Below are 24,168 nucleotides of genomic sequence, written 5' to 3'. Positions count from 1 at the left end.
ATAACTTCATTATGTAGACAAATTGAGAATCCATGATTGCTCCTTTCAGTGGTGTAATTTGTTCATTATTTGAGGTAGTCTTTCAATTAAAAAAAAAAAAGATTAGGTTTTAATGTGAAGGATTATTCATAGATAACTAATTTTAAACATTTTCCCAAATAATTAGTTTTATATAAGTTCTCAAGAGTGACACCCCAAGTATACTTAAATCATAATGAATGGAAGAAAACCAAGGAAGCTCTTTTCCATTTTGTTTACATTTCTGAGGAAAAATGTGCTGACTTCCAAGTGAGGTGTGAGGAATGTAGAAACTTTTACTAGAGCCTTAAAATTAGAAACAGGAACATCAACAACCTCAACTCCCACCATTCTCACCCATGTGTGGATGGGGCCCATTTAGATGAGAGAAAAAAACAAAAAACAAATAAACATAGCTTGTATTATTTGGAAAAGGAGAAGCAAAGATTTCAGACTATGATCCAAAGGGTAATGAGGATTGTGGAGGCCAGGGGTAGCTCTACTGTGAAATCTGTGGAACTAATTTGGAAGAGATGAGCATCTTTGAGGTCCAAAGCTTGTAAGAACAAAGACAGCCATATCAAAGGACAGTACGATTGGCCATGGCTGACCATATCTCACCTGTTATTCCCAGTCTTCCTTTTGATTCTCACAATTGGGTGTCTTCTCAACTGTGTGGAATAAGGTGAGAAAAGACCCATGTTTTATTGGTTGGATGAAGTTTCATATGCATTATCTCTTTGTTTGCCATTATTATCTAGATTCTTCCACTATAGTAGTGATTTATGGGGCTAGAAAAAAGCTGCACAGGAGCATAGGTATCTTTCATTTTATTTTTTAACAGTGGTAGAAAATGACAATCTAAAGACTTGTTGTAAAACATCTCATAGGATAAATGTGATAGCAGTTTATATTAAAACCAGATAAATACTGGATCGTCCAAGTCCTGGTAATAAAGAATTTGTCAGAAGAGCAAATGTTCAAGTATGTTTCAACTACAGTTCAGGATTTTATGTTTCTGTTAATCAATTTGATGGTATACTAGAGTTGCCTCAAACAGTACAGATTTTGCTTTTTTGAATGACTGATACATCAATTTGATTTCAATATTATTTCCTGACCCTTAATTTCTGCAGTCATCTTCAGAGTTGCCCATTGTAGTAGTTGATGGCTAGAGTGTTGAACAGCTGCTTCTTGATTAGCCTGAGATCTTGGTCATTTCCTACTACATTGTACAGAGATATGGAAAAGGTGTCACTGGATAAATTCTGTAGAAGATATGGATTACTCTTTTTTTAATGTTTGATCTTTACAGGATTGTTTTACCTTAATTTTACTTTTTTTCGTCAAAGAAACAGTTACAGATTCATTATATGATTTTCTTTTCTCTTCCTTTCACATGTTGCTGCTGACTCAATAGAGAGACACCCTATTACGAATGCTATTGATGGAAAGAACACTTGGTGGCAGAGTCCCAGTATTAAGAATGGAATCGAATACCATTATGTGACAATTACACTGGATTTACAGCAGGTACAGTGCCACTTTCTTATCATTTTCCGCTTTTGTTGTACCTTGCATTTGCTATTTATTTAGTTGGTACTTTTTAGGGTGAAAGATACACTTTCTGATCACCTGCTGTTATTTTCTTGATACAATGAACAGAGGGTCCTATTCATTTGGCATATAGTCATTTACGAATATGTGGTATTTATTTCTAAAGCACAACTAAAATGGATCCATGCAAATGATTTATTAATGATTTAGGACCTGAATCTATATTAACTAGTTAGAGTTGATGAAAACATGGATCAACAAAATTTTACATGAAGGGAGTATGATAGTGCCATTTTTAACTTTTAAAATACAGTGCTTCCACTCTGCTGATGTTGTATGTGCTCTTAAAGGCTCTTGGATAACAAGGCTCTTGAGTAAATTGCTCTCATTACTGAGAGTTGTGCAAGCTGTGACAGTTAGTCTCAAATTAAACTTGGGCCTCTAAATGAGGTAACAAGCCTTGTAGTTATATAAAATTGATGTTGGAAGTCATTAGAGTGTGTGTTGCATAGGCCTGGGTGCCTTCTATGCTTAATTTCCTTCTTCTTTCTGTTCACAACATTCAGTTCAGGATGAAGTTATGAATTGAGAATCACTGTCACCAAAATTATTTAGGCTTGCAAATGGATTTGGGATGGGATTTGAGAAAAATGTTCCCATAGTTTTTTGTTATTCCAAATACAATGGTTAATTTAATTGGTCCTAGACTGAGACTAGAAATGATGAACTTACGTAACCTCTTCACTTTGGCCTGCTTCTCTTTCACTCTCTGGCATTAACATACGAAAAACACTTATTTGTTCCTTCTTAGACCAGTGTGGAGATGCTGCAGCTAGAGATCTGAGGACTGGTGCAGGGGAATGGCCAAAACACTTAATGGGAGATCAATACACTGTAGAGATCATGGTTTTCAGAGTTTGCCAAAGTATAGGGAAACACCATCCAGTGGGCTAGATTGACATCAGGCAGAAAAGTTCAACCTCCATTCTCCAGAATCTAGGCCCATTTTGGTGAGACCTGTATGTAATCAAGAGCCACAGATAGCTGTTGGGGGAGTGAGCAAGCTGGTAGGTTATATAGCAGACCCCCTTTCAACATATCTGACCCTTTGGACCTGAGTAACAGAGTGGCAGCAGGGCTCAGTGCTGCAGCTAAATTGCCAACTGACATAGATTTATTTCTACCCATATTAGTGTGCAGCAGCTGAATGTCAGGTCTGAGTTAGTGATATTTCCCAAGAACTCTCTGTGCATTGTCTGGGAGTGGCCAGGCCATCTACCACACTGATCAATCTTGCTTTAGGTCAATTAACCCTGTGCATGAATTCCCTGTGGATCCTACCCTCAAATTGGACTTTATCTTCCTCTGGATAAAGACAGCTTGGTCCTTTATCGATCACAGCAGTACTTCCCTTTCATATGATCATTGAAAGTCTGCCTTCCCAATCAAGAGTATGTCTGCTGTCCATTGACTTGGGTCATCTCCTGGGATAGGAAATCAATAAATAGTGATGGTTTATTGCTCTGGTTTACTCTCCACTTATTCTTTTAGATTGCACATAGAGCAAGAGAGTCAATTATTAATATAATTTGCACAAATCACTTGAACTACCCTTTGAGTTCTACCACAACATTATTTATCTGTTATCAAATATAGCAGCATTTTTCTTTCTAATTTACAGCTGGATGGTTTTTACTAAATCATTTTTGTCCAACATGCTTGTCATTTATTTCATAAGTCAAAGAATTCATCCCAAAGCTCATTTTTTTCAATGAAAGCAGCTATATTTTCCCAAATTTGTTTTGCATCACCAGTTATTCATTACCATACACAATCTGAAGAATCATGTAGTTTTGAGCCAGGCCTGAAATCTTAGCTCCTCAGTAGGCTGAGGTAGAAGTATCACATGCTTGAGGACATACTGGGACATACTGTCACAAAAATAAAGTAAAATAGGGCTGGAGATATAGCCCCATGATACAGCAGCTCTGTGTTCAATCCCAAATGCTACCAAAAAAAAAAAAAAAAAAAAAGGAATTATGCAGATTTGTTTTTCTGTTTTCTTTCCACATGTTATGATAGTTTAAACATGAATGAATACTCCAAGGCATCTTTTAGAGTTCAGTCATCCTAACAATCCTAACTAGTGGGGAAATTCTGTATATAATTAAGGGCTCCTGACTCCAATATCTGTAACTGCACAATATACATAGGCTTTGAACTCAAATGGTCTGATATTTTAGGGTGTTGCCCACCCATTCCCTTTTATTTACGTTAGCCTTCTCTAACTTACTGAAAGACCATCTTCTATGTTTTTAAGAGGAGAATATAGATAATCTATAAAATAAAATAAAAATTTATTTAGTCTATTATTTAATGACGTACATCAAGGAGTTTTCGTAAACAGGCTTTATGTAATTTTATACACAAGAAGGAACCCCACACTTCTTATTTGGCCTCAGCCTTTGTAATAACAAACTGTGGCAACATATTTAGAGTACTTACCTAGGAAGTAAAACCATAGAAAGGCATATTTTAATGCATTGGCAACAGAGAAAATAAGGACATCCTTTATTATGTAACTCATTTCTCATAATAATTCCATAAGAAAACTAGTATTATTATTCCTATTTAATAGCTGAAGAATACTAGTAGGGTCAGAAAAGTTAAGAAACTTGGCCTTCTTTACAAAGCTTAGCATAGAGAGTCTGGATTTTGACAGGAATAGTCTGAATCTGTAACCCAAACTATTTCACCATTTTCTAACAGGGGTCTGAGAACCTTAAGCTAGGAAGCACATGAGAATTTTTGGTATATATTTTCACGGGGTTCATACGTAGTCTGTGATCAAAGAATGCTGTACTCTGTTCTCTTGTTTTCTATGTAAGCAAAAAAGAATGGAACTAGATCTCTTATTTCTGGTAGAGTCAAATGTGCCTCTCAAGTGGCATAGAAGCTGTCTTTTCCACTTAGAGTATAAAGGAATAATAGGTTACTCAGCATAATATAAGCTATTATCCAACTGGGAGTCAAGTGCAGTGGTATTGTTAGGAATAGGTAAACATCAGTAAATGTGTGTTTGTCATTAATTTAACAAGAAGTTTGACCATCTATTGTTTTTTTTTTTGTTTGTTTTCAGATGTATGAATTTTGATAAGTGCCAATGGTTTATTGATATGTTCTTGACTCCTCTGTGAAACACTTTGAATAAATTACTATCTTAAATATAAGTAGCAATCATTAGATTTTCTTGATTAAATCATTAAAGACTATACTGAGAGATTTATTCACATTTTAGTATTCAAGATGTGTATTTAGTATTCAATACAAAAAATGTATTGACAAGAAAGTGGACTGCCTATTTTATAAGAAGACTGTTTTTACGTTTATTACTAAAGAATTATTGGCTTTTTCCAATTGTTTACTCATAGCATCTTAAGCTAATGATTTAATCATGCTGTGCCTCAATATCTAGATTAGCAGAATACACATTACAGTGTGATTGTAAAACGTTTAAAATAATGATAATAGCATATAGCAACTAATTTCCATCTGGCAATTATGTCAATTATTAGAACTTTGGATCAGCATAAACTTGAATGGAAGATGAAATGTTCCAGTGATATGTATGCAAATACCCAATATGACAAACAAAAGTATACAGAAATTTAAAAGACAATAAAAGACACTTGAATGGTAATATAATTTCCAAACATTTATATTCTGACAAGATGTCATGAGAATGTGTCATGATATCTGATCTCATTTTATGACTTTAAAATTTTTTTTCAGTCCTGCCCTTTGATTTCTTTAGAGAAAAGGCAGATTGGTAGTTGGTATAAAACACAAAAGACCAGCTGATAATAGACTATGCTAGCATGTATTGAAGTCATACTCGTGCCTAGTAATCGAGGAGTGAGGGGAATTAATTTTGCAGTGTGTAGGAGTCCTGGTTAGCTTAATAAACACTTCTTCTATTTCATGTCTATTTCTTAGACTTAAAAGGGCATTTACAAATAAGATTGTCTTGCAGCTACAGAGATCATACTACACACATATTTTTAGCCTAAATGTCTTATGCATTGAATTCATACAGACATATTTGGAGAGATGGGTTAACAATTTTAAATATGAGTTATAATTTAGAAGGAATTCAAAGTAGTATAACTATATTTTTAGAATCTATTTGAGTAACATAGAAGAAACTTCTCATAAAGCCCAGTGCCGCATTCTGGCTGGGCACAAAATAACCGAGCCACCACAAAAAACTTGTAGATTCAAACAGCAGCTCTTTATTCCCGAACTGTCATCGGTACTCTACACGCACGTTCTGGGAAAATACTCTCCCTCCACCGGGCTCTGTGTACCAATTCTCTCATAACCCCGTGAGAACTCCACGGGAACTCCAGGAACGGACACCTGAGGCAGCAGGACACGCCCTATTCCCAACAGGATCCACCCTAAACCTGGAACCGCCCTATTCCCAGCAGGATCCACCCTAAACCTGGAGCCACCCTAATACCTGAGCAGGGTCACCTTTCAAAGCAAAATGCCATGCATCATTCCTACTTGGCTATGACTCTCAGCAGCCCAGAACTATTAATGTAATGGTTGAGTTCTTTTATGACAATGAAGCACAGAATACATCATCAATTCAAGTTTTTTTTAATTTAAACATTTGAAACATGATTGAATTTTCAGTCTTGAAAGAAGGTCATTGTTCTTTCATATCAAATTATTTTTTATACTCTTATTACTGATTCCTATACAAGGATTTGGTTTTCTTTTTTTTTAATTTTTATTGTTGGTTGTTCAAAACATGACATAGTTCCTGATATATCATATTTTACACTTTGATTCAAGTGGGATATGAACTCTCATTTTTACCCCGTATACAGATTGCAGAATCACATCAGTTACACATCCATTGATTTACATATTGCCATACTAGTGTCTGTTGTATTCTGCTGCCTTTCCTATCCTCTACTATCCCCCCTCCCCCACTCCCCTCCCCTCTTCTATCTCTACCCCCTCTACTGTAATACATTTCTCCCCCTTATATTTTTTTCCCTTTCCCCTCACTTCCTCTTGTATGTAATTTTGTATACCCCTGAGGGTCTCCTTCCATTTCCATGCAATTTCCCTTCTCTTTCCCTTTCCCTCCCACCTCTCATCCCTGTTTAATGTTGATCTTCTTCTCATGCTCATCGTCCTACTCTGTTCTTAGTTACTCTCCTTATATCAAAGAAGACATTTGGCATTTGTTTTTAAGGGATTGGCTAGCTTCACTTAGCATAATCTGCTCTGCTGTCATCCATTTCCCTGCAAATTCTATGATTTTGTCATTTTTTAATGCAGAGTAATACTCCATTGTGTATAAATGCCACATTTTTTTATCCATTCGTCTATTGAAGGGCATCTAGGTTGGTTCCACAGTCTTGATATTGTGAATTGTGCTGCTATGAACATCGATGTAGCAGTGTCCCTGTAGTATGCTCTTTTTAGGTCTTTAGGGAATAGACAGAGAAGGGGAATATCTGGGTCAAATGGTGGTTCCATTCCCAGCTTTCCAAGAAATCTCCATACTGCTTTCCAAATTGGCCGCACCAGTTTGCAGTCCCACCAGCAATGTACAAGTGAACCCTTTTCCCCACATCCTCACCAGCACTTATTGTTGTTTGACTTCCTAATGGCTGCCAATCTTACTGGAGTGAGATGGTATCTTAGGGTGGTTTTGATTTGCATTTCTCTGACTGCTAGAGATGGTGAGCATTTTTTCATGTACTTGTTGATTGATTGTATGTCCTCCTCTGAGAAATGTCTGTTCAGGTCCTTGGCCCATTTGTTGATTGGGTTATTTGTTATCTAATTGTCTAATTTTTTGAGTTCTTTGTATATTCTGGATATTAGGGCTCTGTCTGAAGTGTGAGGAGTAAAGATTTGTTCCCAGGATGTAGGCTCCCTATTTACCTCTCTTATTGTTTCTTTTGCTGAGAAAAAACTTTTTAGTTTGAGTAAGTCCCATTTGTTGATTCTAGTTATTAACTCTTGTGCTATGGGTGTCCTATTGAGGAATTTGGAGCCCGACCCCACAGTATGTAGATCATAGCCAACTTTTTCTTCTATCAGACGCTGTGTCTCTGATTTGATATCAAGTTCCTTGATCCACTTGAGTTAACTTTTGTGCATGGTGAGAGAAAGGGATTCAGTTTCATTTTGTTGCATATGGATTTCCAGTTTTCCCAGCACCATTTTTTGAAGATGCGATCCTTCCTCCATTGCATGCTTTTAGCCCCTTTATCAAATATAAGATAGTTGTAGGTTTGTGGATTGGTTTCTGTGTCCTCTATTCTGTACCATTGGTCCACCCGCCTGTTTTGGTACCAGTACCATGCTGTTTTTGTTACTATTGCTCTGTAGTATAGTTTGAAGTCTGGTATCGCTATACCGCCTGATTCACACTTCCTGCTTAGCATTGTTTTTGCTATTCTGGGTCTTTTATTTTTCCATATGAATTTCATGATTGCTTTCTCTATTTCTACAAGAAATGCCATTGGGATTTTGATTGGCATTGCATTAAACCTATAGAGAACTTTTGGTAATATCGCCATTTTGATGATGTTAGTTCTACCTATCCATGAACAGGGTATATTTTTCCATCTTCTAAGATCTTCTTCTATTTCTCTCTTTAGGGTTCTGTAGTTTTTATTGTATAAGTCTTTCACCTCTTTTGTTAGGTTGATTCCCAAGTATTTTATTTTTTTTGAGGATATTGTGAATGGAGTGGTTTTCCTCATTTCCATTTCAGAGGATTTGTCGCTGATATACAGGAATGCCTTTGATTTATGCGTGTTGATTTTATATCCTGCCACTTTGCTGAATTCATTTATTAGCTCTAATAGTTTCTTTGTAGACCCTTTTGGGTCTGCTAGGTATAGAATCATGTCATCTGCAAATAGTGATAATTTGAGTTCTTCTTTTCCTATTTTTATGCCTTTAATTTCTTTCGTCTAATTGCTCTGGCCAGTGATTCGAGAACTATGTTGAACAGAAGTGGTGAGAGAGGGCATCCCTATCTTGTTCCAGATTTTAGAGGGAATGCCTTCAGTTTTTCTCCATTCAGAATGATGCTAGCCTGAGGCTTAGCATAGATTGCTTTTACAATATTGAGGTATGTTCCTGTTATCCCTAGTTTTTCTAGAGTTTTGAACATAAAGGGATTCTGTACTTTGTCGAATGCTTTTTCTGCATCTATCGAGATGATCATATGGTTCTTATTTTTAAGCCTATTGATGTGGTGAATAACATTTATTGATTTCCGTATATTGAACCAGCTTTGCATCCCAGGGATAAATGCTACCTGATCATGGTGCACAATTTTTTTGATATGTTTTTGTATCCGATTCGCCAGAATTTTATTGAGGATTTTTGCATCTAGGTTAATTAGAGATATTGGTCTATAGTTTTCTTTCTTTGAAGCGTCTTTGTGTGGTTTAAGAATCAGGGTGATGTTGGCCTCGTAGAATGAATTTGGAAGTTCTCCCTTTTTTTCTGTTGCCTGAAATAGCTTGAAAAGTATTGGTATTAGTTCCTCTTTAAAGGTTTTGTAAAACTCTGCTGTATATACCCATCCGGTCCTGGGCTTTTCTTAGTTGGTAGTCTTTTGATGGTTTCTTCTATTTCCTCAATTGATATTGGTCTGTTTAGGTTGTCAATATCCTCCTGACTCAATCTGGGCAGATCATATGACTTAAGAAATTTATCGATGCCTTCACTATCTTCTATTTTATTGGAGTATAAGGATTCAAAATAATTTCTGATTATCTTCTGTATTTCTGAAGTGTCTGTTGTGATATTGCCTTTTTCATTCCATATGCTAGTAATTTGAGTTCTCTCTCTTCTTCTCTTCGTTAGCATGGGTAAGGTTCTGTTGATTTTATTTATTTTTTCAAAGAACCAACTTTTAGTTTTGTCAATTTTTTCAATTGTTTCTTTTGTTTTGATTTCATTAATTTCAGCTCTGATTTTAATTATTTCTTGCCTTCTACTTCTTTTGCTGTTGTTTTGCTCTTCTTTTTTCTAGGATTTTAAGATGAAGTATTAGATAATTTATTTGTTGGTTTTTTCTTTTTTTAAGGAATGAACTCCAAGCAATGAATTTTCTTCTTAGAACTGCTTTTAATGTGTCCCATAGATTCCGATATGTTGTGTCTGTGTTTTCATTTATCTCTAAGAATTTTTTAATTTCCTCCTTGGTATCTTCTATAACCCATTGATCATTCAGTAACCTATTGTTCATTCTCCAAGTGATGCATGATTTTTCCTTACTTCTTTTATCGTTGATTTTCAGTTTCATTCCATTATGATCAGATAAGATGCATGGTATTATCTCTACTCCTTTATATTGTCTAAGAGTTGCCCTGTGACATAATATATGATCTATTTTTGAGAAGGATTATGTGCTGCTGAGAAAAAAGTGTAACTGCTTGATGTTGGGTGGTATATTCTATATATGTCAATTAAGTCTAGGATATTAATTATGTTATTGAGTTCTATAGTTTCCTTATTCAACTTTTGTTTGAAAGATCTGTCCAGTGATGAGAGAGGTGTGTTGAAGTCTCCCATGATTATTGTATGGTGGTCTATTAGACTCTTGAACTTGAGAAGAGTTTGTTTGATGAACATAGCTGCACCATTGTTTGGGCGTATATATTTATGATTGTTATGTCTTGTTGGTGTATGGTTCCCTTGAGCAGTATGTAGTGTCCCTCTTTATCCCTTTTGATTAACTTTGGCTTGAAATCTATTTTATTTGATATGAGTATGGACACTCCTGCTTGTTTCCGAAGTCCATATGAGTGATATGATTTTTCCCAACCTTTCACCTTCAGTCTATGTATGTCTTTTCCTATCAAATGCGTCTCCTGAAGGCAGCATATTGTTGGGTCTTGTTTTATGATCCATTCTACTAACCTGTGTCTCTTAATTGGTGAGTTTAAGCCATTAACATTTAGGGTTATTATTGAGATTTGGGTTGTTCTTCCAGCCATATTTGTTTATTTATGTTACTAAACACGGTTTGTTTTCCTCTTTGATTATCTCCCCCCTTTACTGTGTTGGTTTTCATTGATATTTTCCATTTCCTCTTCCTGTAATATTTTGCCGAGGATGTTTTGAAGACATGGTTTTCTAGCTGCAAATTCTTTTAACTTTTGTTTATCATGGAAGGTTTTAATTTCATCTTCCATCCTGAAGCTTAATTTTGGTGGATACACAATTCTTGGTTGGAACCCATTTTCTTTCAGTGTTTGAAATATGTTATTCCAGGATCTTCTAGCTTTCAGAGTCTGTGTTGAAAGATCAGCTGTTATCCTGATTGGTTTACCCCTAAATATAATCTGCTTCTTTTCTCTTGTAGCTTTTAAAATTCTCTCCTTATTCTGTATGTTGGGCATCTTCATTATAATGTGTCTAGATGTGGATCTCTTATTATTTTGCACATTCAGCGTCCTGTAGGCTTCTAGGATTTGGGATTCTGTCTCATTCTTCAAGTCTGGGAAGTTTTCTCGTATTATTTCATTGAATAGATTGCTCATTCCGTTGGTTTGGACCTCTATACCTTCCTGTGTCCCAATGACTCTTAAGTTTGGTCTCTTTATGTTATTCCATATTTCTTGGATGTTCTGCTCATGGTTTCTTAAAAGTCTTGCTGAGCTGTCTATGTTCTTTTCAAGTTGAAATACTTTGTCTTCATTGTCTGATGTTCTATCTTCTAAGTGTTCTACTCTGCTGGTAGTATTCTCAATTGAGTTTTTAAGTTGGTTTATTGCTTCCTGCATTTCTAGGATTTCTGTTTGTTTGTTTTTTATAACCTCTATCTCTCTGTATAATTGATCTTTTGCTTCTTGGATTTGTTTATGTAATTCATTGTCAAAGTGGTCGAAGTGGTCTTTCATTGTCTGATTTTGCTGTCTAATATCTTCCTTGAGACTCCAGATCATCTGAAGCATGTATATCCTGAATTCTTTATCTGACATTCCATCTGCTGCAGATATTACCTCTTCTAAAGTTGAGTTGACCTGCATTGCTTGTGGTCCTTTCTTTTCTTGTCTTTTCATACTGTTCATGTTTCTTTCTGCTTGGTGAAACTGTTGTGTTATTGATTTTTCCCCCTATATATTTATATTGGTCTTGTATAGTTGCAAAGTCTCCTTCGCATTCGCTGGCGGTGGCTCTGCCCCTCCTCCAATTGGGGCAATGTGCCTACCACGCCGGCAGGCTGCTAGGCCTGTTTTTTCGGTGGTCGCAGTTCCGCCTACCTTGCAGGCACGGGCGGCGGCTCTGACCCTCTGCAGGCCGCTGGGCCTGTTCTGCCAGTGGGTCGCAGGTCCGCCTACCTTGCAGGCACGGGCAGTGGCTCTGCCCCTCCGCGGGCCACTAGGCCTGTTCTGTCTGTCGGTTGCAGGTCTGTCTACCTAGCAGGCGCTGGTGGCAGCTCTGCCCCTCCCCCAACCAGGGCGATGGTGGGCCACTGGGCCTGTTCTCTCAGTGGGTCGCAGTTCCGCCTAACTTGCAGGCGTGTGGGGCAGCTGTGCCCCTCCGCCGGCTTCTGTGCCTGACCTGTCGGTGGGTCTCAGGTCCGCCTACCTTGCAGGCGCGTGGGGCGGCTCTGCCCCTCCGCGGGCTCCTGGGCCTGTTCTGTCGGTGGGTCACAGTTCCACCTAACTTGCAGGCATGTGGGGCAGCTGTGCCCCTTCGCCGGCTGCTGTGCCTGACCTGCCAGTGTGTCGCAGGTCAGCCTACCTTGCAGGCGCGTGGCGCGGCTCTGCAGCTCTGCGGGTTGCTGGGCCTGTTCTAAGGATTTGTTTTTCAAGGATAAATTTTGGAAAACTTACAAATACACAAAAATTATACAGAATGCTTCCAAGCAATTAATGGGTCAAAGAAATTAAAAATGAGACAAATAAAATGATACAGACACACTACTAAAATTCTATACCATACTACAACTTGGAGGATTCAGCAAAAGCAATTCCAAGAGGAAAGCTAATAGCAATAAATACTACATCAAAAAGAAGGAATGATCTCAAAGAAAAGACCTAATGTTATTCCTCAAAGAAATAGAAGCAAAACATACTGAGCCTTGAGTTATTAGAGAGAAGGAAATAAGAAATATGAGAGCAGAAATACTGATATAAAGACACAGAAAAAATAAAAAAGTCAAACAAAACTGAGGGTATATTTTGAATATAAACAAAATCAGCAATCTCCTCTACAATCAATAAAATAAAATAAAAGATATAAAATAATAAATGTTTTAGTAAGCTTTTGCATTGTTATGACAATATACCTAACAAGAACAATGTAGAGGAAGAAAAGTTTATTGTGGCACATGGTTTCAGGAGTCTCGATCCATTGATAATCGACTCCATATCTCTGGGCCCAAGGTGAGTCAGAACATCATCGAGGAAAGGCATGTTGGAGTAAAACAGATCAGACCATGCCAAGAGGGAAGCCAGAGAGAGAGCTTCATTTACCAGGAACAAATGTGTACCCCAAAGGCATTCCCCCAATGACTTATTTCCCCTAATCACACTCTACTTGACTACAGTTACTACCTAGTTAATCCACATTAGTGGATTAATCCACTGATTAGGTTATAACTCTCATAATCAAATCTTTTCACTGGTGAAGTTTGTTGCATGTCTTACATATGAACTTTTGAGGGATACTACATATCTGTACCATAGCTATAAATTAAAAAAAAAGAAGACAGGATTATTGATACCACAGAAATATAAAGGATCAGAGACTACTATGAACAATTTTATGTCAAGAAATTGTATATTTTTGACAACGGGATAAATTCCTAGACACATATTATCTACTAAGACTGAATTGTGAAGAAATAGAAAACCTGAAACAGTCCAGTAAAGGATAAGGGAACTGACTCATATTCTTTTCTCTGAAACAAATATTTAAAGAATAACAAATACCAGTTCTTTTCAAAATCTTTCAAAAAAAATTGAAGAGGTAGGAATATTTCCAAATGCATTTTATGAGAAGAACATTACCCTTATACCAAAGCCAGGCAATGGTATGATAAGAAAAGGACACTAAAGCCTAATAATCTTGATAAACATCAATAAAACATTAGCAAACTGAATTGAACATCATATTAAAAGGATCATTGTGCATGATCAAGTGGAATTTATCCCTGGGATGAATGGATGATTCAGTATATGCAATTACATACATGTAATATACTATATTAACAGAATGAAAGATAAAATAGTATGATTATATCAATAGATAAAAAAAACATTTCACAAAATACAACATCCTTTTATGTACATAGGGAATATATCTCAATATAATAAAACCATGTATGATAGACCCACCAGTAATATACTCAGTGGTGAAAAGTTGAAAGCTTTTCCTCTAACATCAGGAACAAAATTAAGATGCCCAGTCCTACCATTTCTATTTAATATAGTATTAGAAAGCTTAGCCAGAGTAAGTAAGCAAGAAAAATAAATCAAATACATCCAAATTGGAGAGGAAGAATGTAAATTCTCTGTTTGCAGATGACATTATATATAAAAGCCCTGATGATTCCACCAAAAAGTGTCATAAATAATTTAAAAATTTAGTAAAAATGCAGATTGTAAAATCAACATACAAAATCTAGCAAATTTATATAATATTAATGAGCTATTGAAAAGAAGAAGCCAGAAGAACAATACTATTCACAATTACATCAGAAATAAAACAAAATTGACTGTTTAGGGAAAAAGTTTAAATGAAAAATTGAATGACCCAACCACTAAAAACTATAAAATGTGGATGAAAGAAATTTAAGAAGACAGTAATAGATGAATATCCTATGTTCATGGATTGGAGTAATTAATATTATTAAAATGTTCCTACTACCCCCAAGTGATAAAAATTAATGAATTTTCATTAAAATTTCACTGATATTTTTCACAGAAAAAAATTCCTGAGTTTCTATGGGAATACAAAGGATTGAATAGCCAAAGCAATCTTGAATACAAGAACAGAGCATTATATTACCTGACTTCAAAATATAACTTCAGTGTGTACTGTCAAAAAAGTATGATAGTAGCATAAAAACAAATAGACCAATGCAAAAGAATAGAGAGCCCAGAAATAAATGTACACATTTACAGTCAATTGATTTTCAACAAGCTGCCATGAATATACTATGAGAAAGGACAGCTTCTTTAATATAGGATGTTGGGAAAACTGGATATCCACCTGCAGAAGAATGTAAGTAGACCCTTATCTCACAACATATAAAAAATCCACTTAAATAAATTAAAGACTGGAACCATAAAATGATGAGAAGAAACCATAAGGGGAAAACTCTATGACACTGTTGTTGGTATTAATTTTTTTATATAATCCCCAAAACACAAGTTACAAAATTTCAAGGTCACAAACGAGATTACATCAAACTAAAGTGTAGTGGCTCAGCCAAGGAAACAATGAACAAGGCTGCTTTTGAAATCACTGAATTTATTTCTTGGTAGTATTTGAAACCCTGCTAAAGTGGGAATTCAAATCCAACTATAGAGATTACATGATGAAAATATCCGACTTAGATAGACCTTGTTTGGTGTAGCAGTAGGATCTGTGGTTAATAGAAAATATATTCTCTCCATAAATGGATTTGTGTTGACTTTTTAATCATTTATGTAGTCCACAACCAACTTCAGTGTCGACATTGTACAGAATATCTGTCTTGACTGGTTTCCACTCCTCTCTTCTTCAGTATTTTCTCCATACAGCAGTCACAGTAATCTTGGCACAAAAATCAGATCACATCACTTCCACTGAAACTCTCTAAGGGCTTCCCATCACACCACTTTGGTAAACTCAATGACTCATAAGTCCCTATAGGACCAATTCTTCAACCTGTTTCATTTTTAGCTTCATGTACTGATCTCCCTTTTTCATCTGCCCTGCTTGTTGCCTCTCTGGATTTCTTGAACACTGACATTTTGCACCCTCTTGCCTTAGCACCCTATTCTTGCTATTTCTTCTGCCTGTAGTTGTTTTCCCCATTTTCCACTCAGCCTGTGTTCTCACCTCTTTTGCGTTTATATTCGGTGTTGTCTTCTCAGCAAGGATCTCCCTGAGGGTTCCATTTAAAACGGCAGCCATTTCCTAGACCATTTCCTTGCTTTATTTTTCTCTACACAATATATCACTAACTTTCCATGTATGTATATTTTACTATTTATGTTGAATGTTTTTTTTTTCACTTCTAAAAGCAAATTTCATGAGGTTGGAATATTTGTTTTTAACTTTTTTGAATATTAATTAAAAATATTTAACTATTACATAAAACAAGAAAATTTGCATATTAATGATGTACCATATGATATTTCAATTTTTAAAAAATACCACATTCTAAGCCCTTAGAACAGTTTCCAGCATATTGAGAGCATTCAATACATTTTTATTAAGTGAATGAAGTATTAAGTGAATGAATAAGAAGAAACATCAATTCAAAATATAACAATCTTATTCTAAGGATTAAATTAGAGATTAAATAATTGGTTTCTTATGATAAAATTTTGTTTGCACTTTTAGAATTTATATAATTTCTATCAGCTTTTAGGTTTGGGCTATAACATAATGCCATAGATTAGGTGGTTTATATACAGCATAAATTTATTTCTTGGGAATTCTGGAGGCTGGGGAAGTCCAGAGTAAAGGCACTGTCAGATTATGTGTGGGGTGAAGGTTTGCTTCCTGGTTTATAGATGGCCACGTTCTTGTGGTAGCTTCAAATGGCAGAAGAAACAAATGAGCTCTTTGGGATCTCTTTTATAAGGACACTGATTCATGAGGGTCTATTCTCATCACCACATCACTACCCAAAGGCCTCCCTGTTAATAGCATCACACTAGGGGTTAGGATTTCAACATAGAAATTTGGAAGGGACATAATATTCAGCATTTATAAAACATGGAATAAGTTTTCTCACTAATCATCTTTCTAAACATGTGTTAAACTTCAGTGATTTGCCATTCTCTGTGTAACTTCACCACATTCGTAGTTTATTTGTGAAAGAAGGTTTTCCTGTGATAATATAAAGTGACAGAGGGGTAGGTTTTACATACTGGGTGGCATAACGGGCTCTGTTTTAGCTTATGTTTGAACTAAACATTGATCATCAGCATGGAAATATTAAAGAGAGTTGAATTTATCAGACTGAGGTTGAAGGGAAACATTAGAAGTCATGATATCAACTTGGATAACGCTGGCAAAGGATTCTCATTAACATTAAGCCCTTGTTTAAGATCATCCAGAATGAAAGTATAGAACTAAAAATGTGCCTAAAATTGAATCCTAGGCATTCCAAATTCAGAGGTGATAGATTAAATATGTCAAAAAAGAAGAAAGGTGGCTGGATATGGTAGCCCATACCTATAATTTCAGCAGCTCAAGAGGCTGAAGCAGGAGGATCACAGTTCAAAGCTAGCCTCAGCAACTTAGTGAGGCCCTAAGCAACCTAGTAAGACTCTCTCAAAATAAAAAAAATAAAATAAAAAGGGCTGGGGATGTGGCTCAATGGTTAAGTGCCCCTGGGTTCAATCCCTGGTACCAATAAATAAAACAAATAGGGTGTGTTGGGAGGATTGTTCAACTGTGTCAATGCAGATGCTGAGAAGAATGAGTCAAATCTCTCAGATATTAAAAATAACAACATTAAAAAAAACTGAAATCAATGAGTACAATATTTTTAAACTTAGAAAATCTTTAATGAAAGTCAAATGGCTTCAAAAATAACATTTGATCTGGAAGCATTCACTATGATACTACCTACCAGTGTTTGTTTACTTAATTACACACATTTATTCTTCAACCTTTCAATTAAGGTAATAACCAATAAAATTGGAGAGCAAAAAATAGAAATAGTAGATGTCCACATCTTTTGCTTACTAGCCAGATTGTGAACAAGTATTAAAAGAAATATATTCCTGGCTGGGTGCAGTAGTGCACATCTATAATAACAGCAACTCAGGAGTTTGAGGCAGGTATAGCACTCATTCAAGTCCAGCCTGGAAGACTCTGTCTCAAAATAAAAAAAAAAAAATAAAGGCCAGCAATGTATCTCAGTGGATCTCAGTGGTAGAGTATACCTGAGATTAATCCCCAGTACCATGTTAAGAAAAAGCAAAATTAATATATTTTTTAGTCAAAATACCTCACTTTCGCTTGTTTTTATAAATATTCAAATGCAGCCTTTCTGCCTAATTGGTTGTAGGAAGCTCATTATAGATTATTCTCAAATTAACTGAAACAATGGACACAACTACAACAAATGCAGTACAACCAGAAAATCCATCCCAAACACTAATGAGCATTTGCCTTTCAGCATTGAGTCATTATCATTATACTGATATAATAAGTCAGGTTCAGGTTAGGAAGCAAAGATAAATAGTGCTCAGAATATAAGGTAACTAGTTGATTAAACTCTCTGCCTTCATACTAGTTGCTGTTTCCATGCTAAAATCTTGCAGCAGTGGGTTGGAATACATGATTTTCTTAGTAATAGTATGTGATAGAATGTCAAATTTTGCTCTATCATCATCCTCATCAGCTTCTCAGTTTATTTGAAATGATAATCATTTACATTCATCAATTTGACAAATAACCTATTTACTTACTGAATCTGAAAATGTTGGAAGATTTTAACAAATACAGAATTTATCAAATGGACTAAAGAAGGAAAAATGTTTTTCCTTTCCACTAGTTTTAGGATATACTCAAGAAAACTATAAATAGAATAGAAATTAATCTATGGACAAGACTGATTTAAATTATAAAGTAATTGTACAAGTTAATTACAATTCACATAACAGATTTAGAGGAAAAGAAATTGTAAGTAGATCCCATTTTGGTAGTAATATTAATGTACTCCAATCAGCATCTTACATTTCAAGTGGTCCTGGTACCATTTTACTATGGATCTAGACAAATGGGTATGTTCTAAGACATAGCATAGAAGATGTGGAACATTTGTATTCCATTTAACTCTGTGGCACAGTAAACTCTAAGCAATGTATAGCACCTTGTTTATCCTTTTCTTACAAGGGAACCTTCCAAGCCTGTAAGAAACATTCCTTACTTCTTATTTGGCCTCTTAATGTGTCAGATTCTTTTTTTAGGAAGCTATTATTTTTCAGGCAGATCATTACACAAATTTATAATCTATGACATTTTTTTACTTTTTATTAAATAAATCAGGATTTAGGAGGAGGAAGGGTGAAAAGCAGCAGAGCAATGAAATTTGAATGAAGAAAATATGTTATTATACATTTGTCCTGATGCACTGATGGCACATCTAAAGTGAACCCTAGTATACTCTATAGACTTTGGGTATTATGATGTGTTAATGCAGTTTTCTCAATTGTAACAAGTATACTACTCTGGGAGGTGGTGTTGATCATGGGAGAAGCTGCGCATGTATGGGGCCAGGACACATACGAAAATCTCTGCATCATCTGCCCAGGATTGCTGTAAACCTAAAAATCCTCCCCCTCCCCCGCGCACCGCAAATAACATATTCAATAAGGAAAAAGGAAACCCTATGTTTCTCACTAACTTTTTGATGAAGATTATTTTTTTGTTTTCAATTCACTCGGTGTTTAATTCTTTAGACCACAGTTTCACTTATGGTCAACCTCTCAGAATGTGCTGTTTTTTTTTTATTATTATGATAATACACACATGCACACACATCCACACATGCAACATAAAAGTTATCCCCTCAAGTGTTTTTGAGTACACGCTTGTACATTCATGTGTTCATTCATCAAGTACATTCATATTGTTGTTCAGGCATCACCACCATCCAGATTTAGAACTCTTTTCCTTGTTTAAAACATGGAATATTGAGCTCATTAAATAATAACTACCCATTTCATCCTCCCCTTAACCCACAACAACCACTTTTCTGTCTTTTGTCTCTGAATTTGACTACTTTAGATACCTGATACTAGTGGAATCATATTTCTTTGTTACAGGCTTCTTTCACTTAGCACAACGTTAAGATTCTCCCATGTGGCAGAATCTTCTCCTTTTAATCATGAACAATATCCACTATATGTATATACCACATGTTGTTTCTCCATTCATTCATCGATAGATATTTGGATAACTTCCACCTTTGTACTGTTGTGCATAATGCGGCTGTGCACATGGGTATATGACTATCTATTCAAATCTCTGGTTTCTTTTTTCCCATATTTTTGGCTCATATACCTAGAAATTTTGCTGACAATTGGTAAAGCCATTTTTATTATTTTGAGGAACTCTCATTCTGGTTTTCCATGATGGCTCTACCATTTTAACATTTTCACCAGTACACAAGTGTGCAATTTTTTTCACACCTTCTCCAACATTTGTTATTTTTCCGTTTTTCTTCTTTTTCATCTTTGTTAGTTTTCCTAGTGAGTTTGAAGTATTAATCATTCATATTTTCAGCCATAGTTTTCTGATATTTCTTGACATAACATTGTTACATTCTAAGAGAAATATTTTTAAAACTTATATATATTAGAATAGCAATGCAGAGTGCCTCTAATCTGGAAACATGACAGAGCAATGGGTTAAAGAAAATTAAATACTGGGCACTTTTGCTCATTTTGCTGAAACAGGTCATCAGTGAAAGACTCATGCTGAGATCCAGGTAATATGTGACCCATTTTATTATTTGCATAAATTATGGCTTTATTATATAAATATAAAACACAAGTGCTCATGTTTAGAATTACAACAGAGGCCTGTTTGTCTCTAGGGAGTTACACAGACACTTTCTGAACACCCATTTTTTCCTACTCTGGATAAAACATTTTACATGAATCATCTTAGGTATTGTTTTCAACTCTGTAAGAAAGGTACTATTACAGAGGAGAACATTTTGCACCAGAGATTCAGTATCTTGTGACCAATTCACAAAGGGAAAGCCATAGAGCCAGACCCCAGTTTTCTGATTTCAGAGATTGCCCTCATTTTGCAAGATTTTAAATATTATAATTTGAAAGATTCAGTTTCAACCAATCAACACATTTCTCTATTGATCATATAACATGGGGATTCTTTTTGGGAAGTGCCCTTAAAGTAGATGGTATTCTAAACAGTAACAAAATAGGAACAATTTATTTGTAGTGTATTCCAAATTTGGAGGTGTTAACAATTTCCTGAGAAAAATCTTATTTTGATATTGAAATTAATGCAACTTATTAAGAATTAAGAAAATCAGGGTTTTAATGCTATATATAAACCCTTATTTACTAATTATCATAATAATCTCACTAAACATAAGAATAAGTTAATACAAAAGAAAATTAAAATTTAAATTTTACTTCCAAGTTAAGCTTGGGAGTTACCAAAAGTGTTACTCACTTTTAACATGTACGTGTAGATGTAACTTGACATAGTGAATTTAATACTTAAATATCCACATATAATCTTAACTCTCTCAGAATTATTTGGAGAGATTTGTTGTATTATTAAATACCAGTCATTGGTCAATTTAAGTTCTTTTAAGAAGTCATGCAGAATTTGTGGGTCTTTGACAAAAATGCTTTGGGCAATTTTACTGCAATAGACTAATCACTGTGCAAGATTTGAGAAAGGTCATTATTAATCCAATTTGGTCTAAATGATTTTCTCAAGTCTAAATTATTGGTTTTTTTTTTTCATTTTTAGTGTGACACATTGATTTTTCTCAGGAAGAACATTTAATTTCTCTCTGGAAATCAAAATAAAACTTGACTGAATGTTTACATATCAGCATGACTTTTAAAGTCTTTATTACCTATGGACATTAAATATAATTCTTATTAAAAAAGAATTTCTGATATATAGAAAATAAGGATAACTTTTAAATAATAAATCATTTTCTTTTGATATCGTTATCAAATAGGATAGTTTAGTATGCTAAAACAGCTTCCTAGAAAAAATCTGTTTTATCATATACTCACTTAATCTATATATGTCAACATAGATTAAATGATATTTTAAGTGATATAAAAAACATAATATTTCTAAAAATATAATGAGAACTTTAACAGAATATTTTTTTTTTACATGAAAGGATAGTAGCACTAGATATTTGGATTAAAAGCTAGTGCAAATTGTCCAATATGCTTCTAAAATGTAAAGAACAATATGAGTTCTTGGTTATCCTTTTCCATAATTTCACTTAATGCTTCCTAGTATCTATCTAAACAATGGTGCCTGGCATGTAATGGTGCTCAGTAATTACTATTACATTAATCTGCTACTTTGCTAAATCTTTCCATCTCTGATTTCTTCTGTTACTGACATTACTGTCTTAATTATATTCTCTCCCTCTTCTGTAAGAGATTATATAAATTATTCTCTGCTCATAAATAGTGTAAATTACTATTCCAATATAGATATAACTTGTTTAATGATATAAATATTTTATTATTTACTTATTTAATTGTTTTGTGATACTGGGGATCACACCCAGAGCCTTGCTGCTTCTGGGCAAGTTCTCTAATACAGAGCCTCACTCCCAACTCTATCTAAATATTTAAATATCTAAATATTTTAAACATCCTGTAAACTAAGGCTTTTATGGGATACTTTTGAAGTAGAAACTTACAGATTCAGCAACATAACTCTTATTTGAATTCTGTATTATAAGTGTATTTAATATGGTATTATAAACAGCAAGAAAGTAACATCAATGCATTTTCTGTCTTTTCCAAATTTGGCTATACTGTAAATTTCTTGAGAAAAAGTTTATCTTCATAATCTGTATACTATCTATATTGATAACCTTAATTTTCTTGATTTTTTTATTTAAACTTGTAATTTCAAGTTTATTAGTGAGCGGCATGCCTGTATAAAAGTACATTTCACCAAATATCTTTTTCTTTATCTTTAAAATGATTATAGATTACCATTTCCAGTATGGTTTAAAATTGATAGTTTTAAATTTTATTCCTGAAATATTTGGTTTTCCTATTGGCACTTTCTTGTTGATTATTTTTCCTGTATATATCTTGAAATTTTGATCTGTGTTTCAGAACAAGCAAAGCAATATTTATAGATTTGGCTCACAAATTGCCTTTTCAATATAGATTATGACTTTTTTATATTATAAAAATTAGTTAGTAGCATTAACATGTGGAATTATTTCCATTCTGTTCTCCTGTACTCACATACACACATGCATGCACGCGCACACACACACACACACACACACACACACACACACATGCATTTTACATTGTCAGCATACTGCAGAAAAAGTTCATATCCTCTTTTGTTAGCTGGATATTACATTATGAGCATCTTCCCTCATATGGCTATATAGTCTTTGAAAATTAGTTATTTGAAAGTTGAATTACAGACAAAGATCATATAGACATTTTCCCATATCTTTGGTGTTATGTCCCTCCTGAAATATAAGGATAATATAAGTGACTTAGCACAGCTGGCCAGGCCTCAGGAAGCACCATTAACTTCATGAAGCCTGCCAATACCATGGAAGCCAGCAATATGACCTTTTAACCAAGTGATACATTTCTATTAATAATTAGATAAAATTTAAAATGTATTCTACCATTTAATTTACAAGCTCCCCTTTAAATTCCCTATTCATTTCAATAGTACAAACAAATAAGCCAACAAAAACTAATTCCAAAACAGATGACTGCTGATAGCTGAATTATAAGAATAGATGGGAAGGAAGATCCAGGTAGATTTTTTTCCCCATTTTGGAAACATTTATCCATGTACTTATTTCTCTCTTTGTGTCTTTCAGTTGAAAGTTTCAAAATACTGTGAATGTACATTCTCTTTCCAACTTGATATCTAATTATTTTTCTCTTCCAACGTTACCTATAAAATATGTTAGATCCTGTGAATCAACTGGGAAACAGGTGAAAGGATCACTGCTTATTAAAATAACTAATATTTAATGGGGCTTAGTATAAGCCGAATACTGCTACATACATTTTTCTTGTATTACATTTTATAATCATCCCAATTGTATAAACAAAATGTATAATTGTTTTTATTGTCCAGGTGGGGAAAAAAGTGAGGCACAGGAAAGTTAAGAAACTTGCCTGAGTGCCAAGCCCATTTAACAGTGCGCTGCGTCTGTCTCTCAACAAGCAGCTCCACTTGGACATCTAATGGAGCATCACAAACTTTATAGCTCTGAGCAGAAATCTTGATTTCCTTCCTTAGAATACTTCTCTCAGGAAATGACAACATTCTTACCCAGTTGTTGAGGTAAATATATAAAAACAAACAAAACACATGGGGATAATTCTTAATGCTCCTTATTCTGGTCCTGTAAACTCCTCCTACAAAATATATCTTGATTCTGTCTTGTGTCATCTGCACCATTGCCACCTTCTAATCTAAGCCATCATTAGCTTTCACCAGAACTATTATATAGTCTGTTTCAACATCCACTCTCCAAAGGCCACTTATCAGAAAGCAACAAAAAGCAAAAAAAAAAAAAAAAAGATATATACCTCTCCATATAAGCCCTGTATACTTCTCTAA

General features: G+C 34.7%; 1 protein-coding gene across 1 annotated transcript in view; it reads left to right on the top strand.

Annotated features, from left to right (window-relative positions):
* Nucleotides 1-24,168, top strand: part of Lama2 (laminin subunit alpha 2) — a 566,319-nt gene that overhangs the window by 147,517 nt on the left and 394,634 nt on the right. The window contains exon 3 of the mRNA XM_076858266.2: nucleotides 1,439-1,551. Within this exon, the coding sequence (XP_076714381.2) occupies nucleotides 1,439-1,551 (113 nt within the window). The remainder of the gene's footprint in view (nucleotides 1-1,438; nucleotides 1,552-24,168) is intronic.

The sequence above is a fragment of the Callospermophilus lateralis genome, chromosome 6, assembly GCF_048772815.1.
Source record: "Callospermophilus lateralis isolate mCalLat2 chromosome 6, mCalLat2.hap1, whole genome shotgun sequence".
Classification (NCBI taxonomy): domain Eukaryota; kingdom Metazoa; phylum Chordata; class Mammalia; order Rodentia; family Sciuridae; genus Callospermophilus; species Callospermophilus lateralis.
The sequence above is the reverse complement of the archived record's forward strand: the minus strand, read 5'-3'. Positions and strand labels throughout refer to the sequence as shown.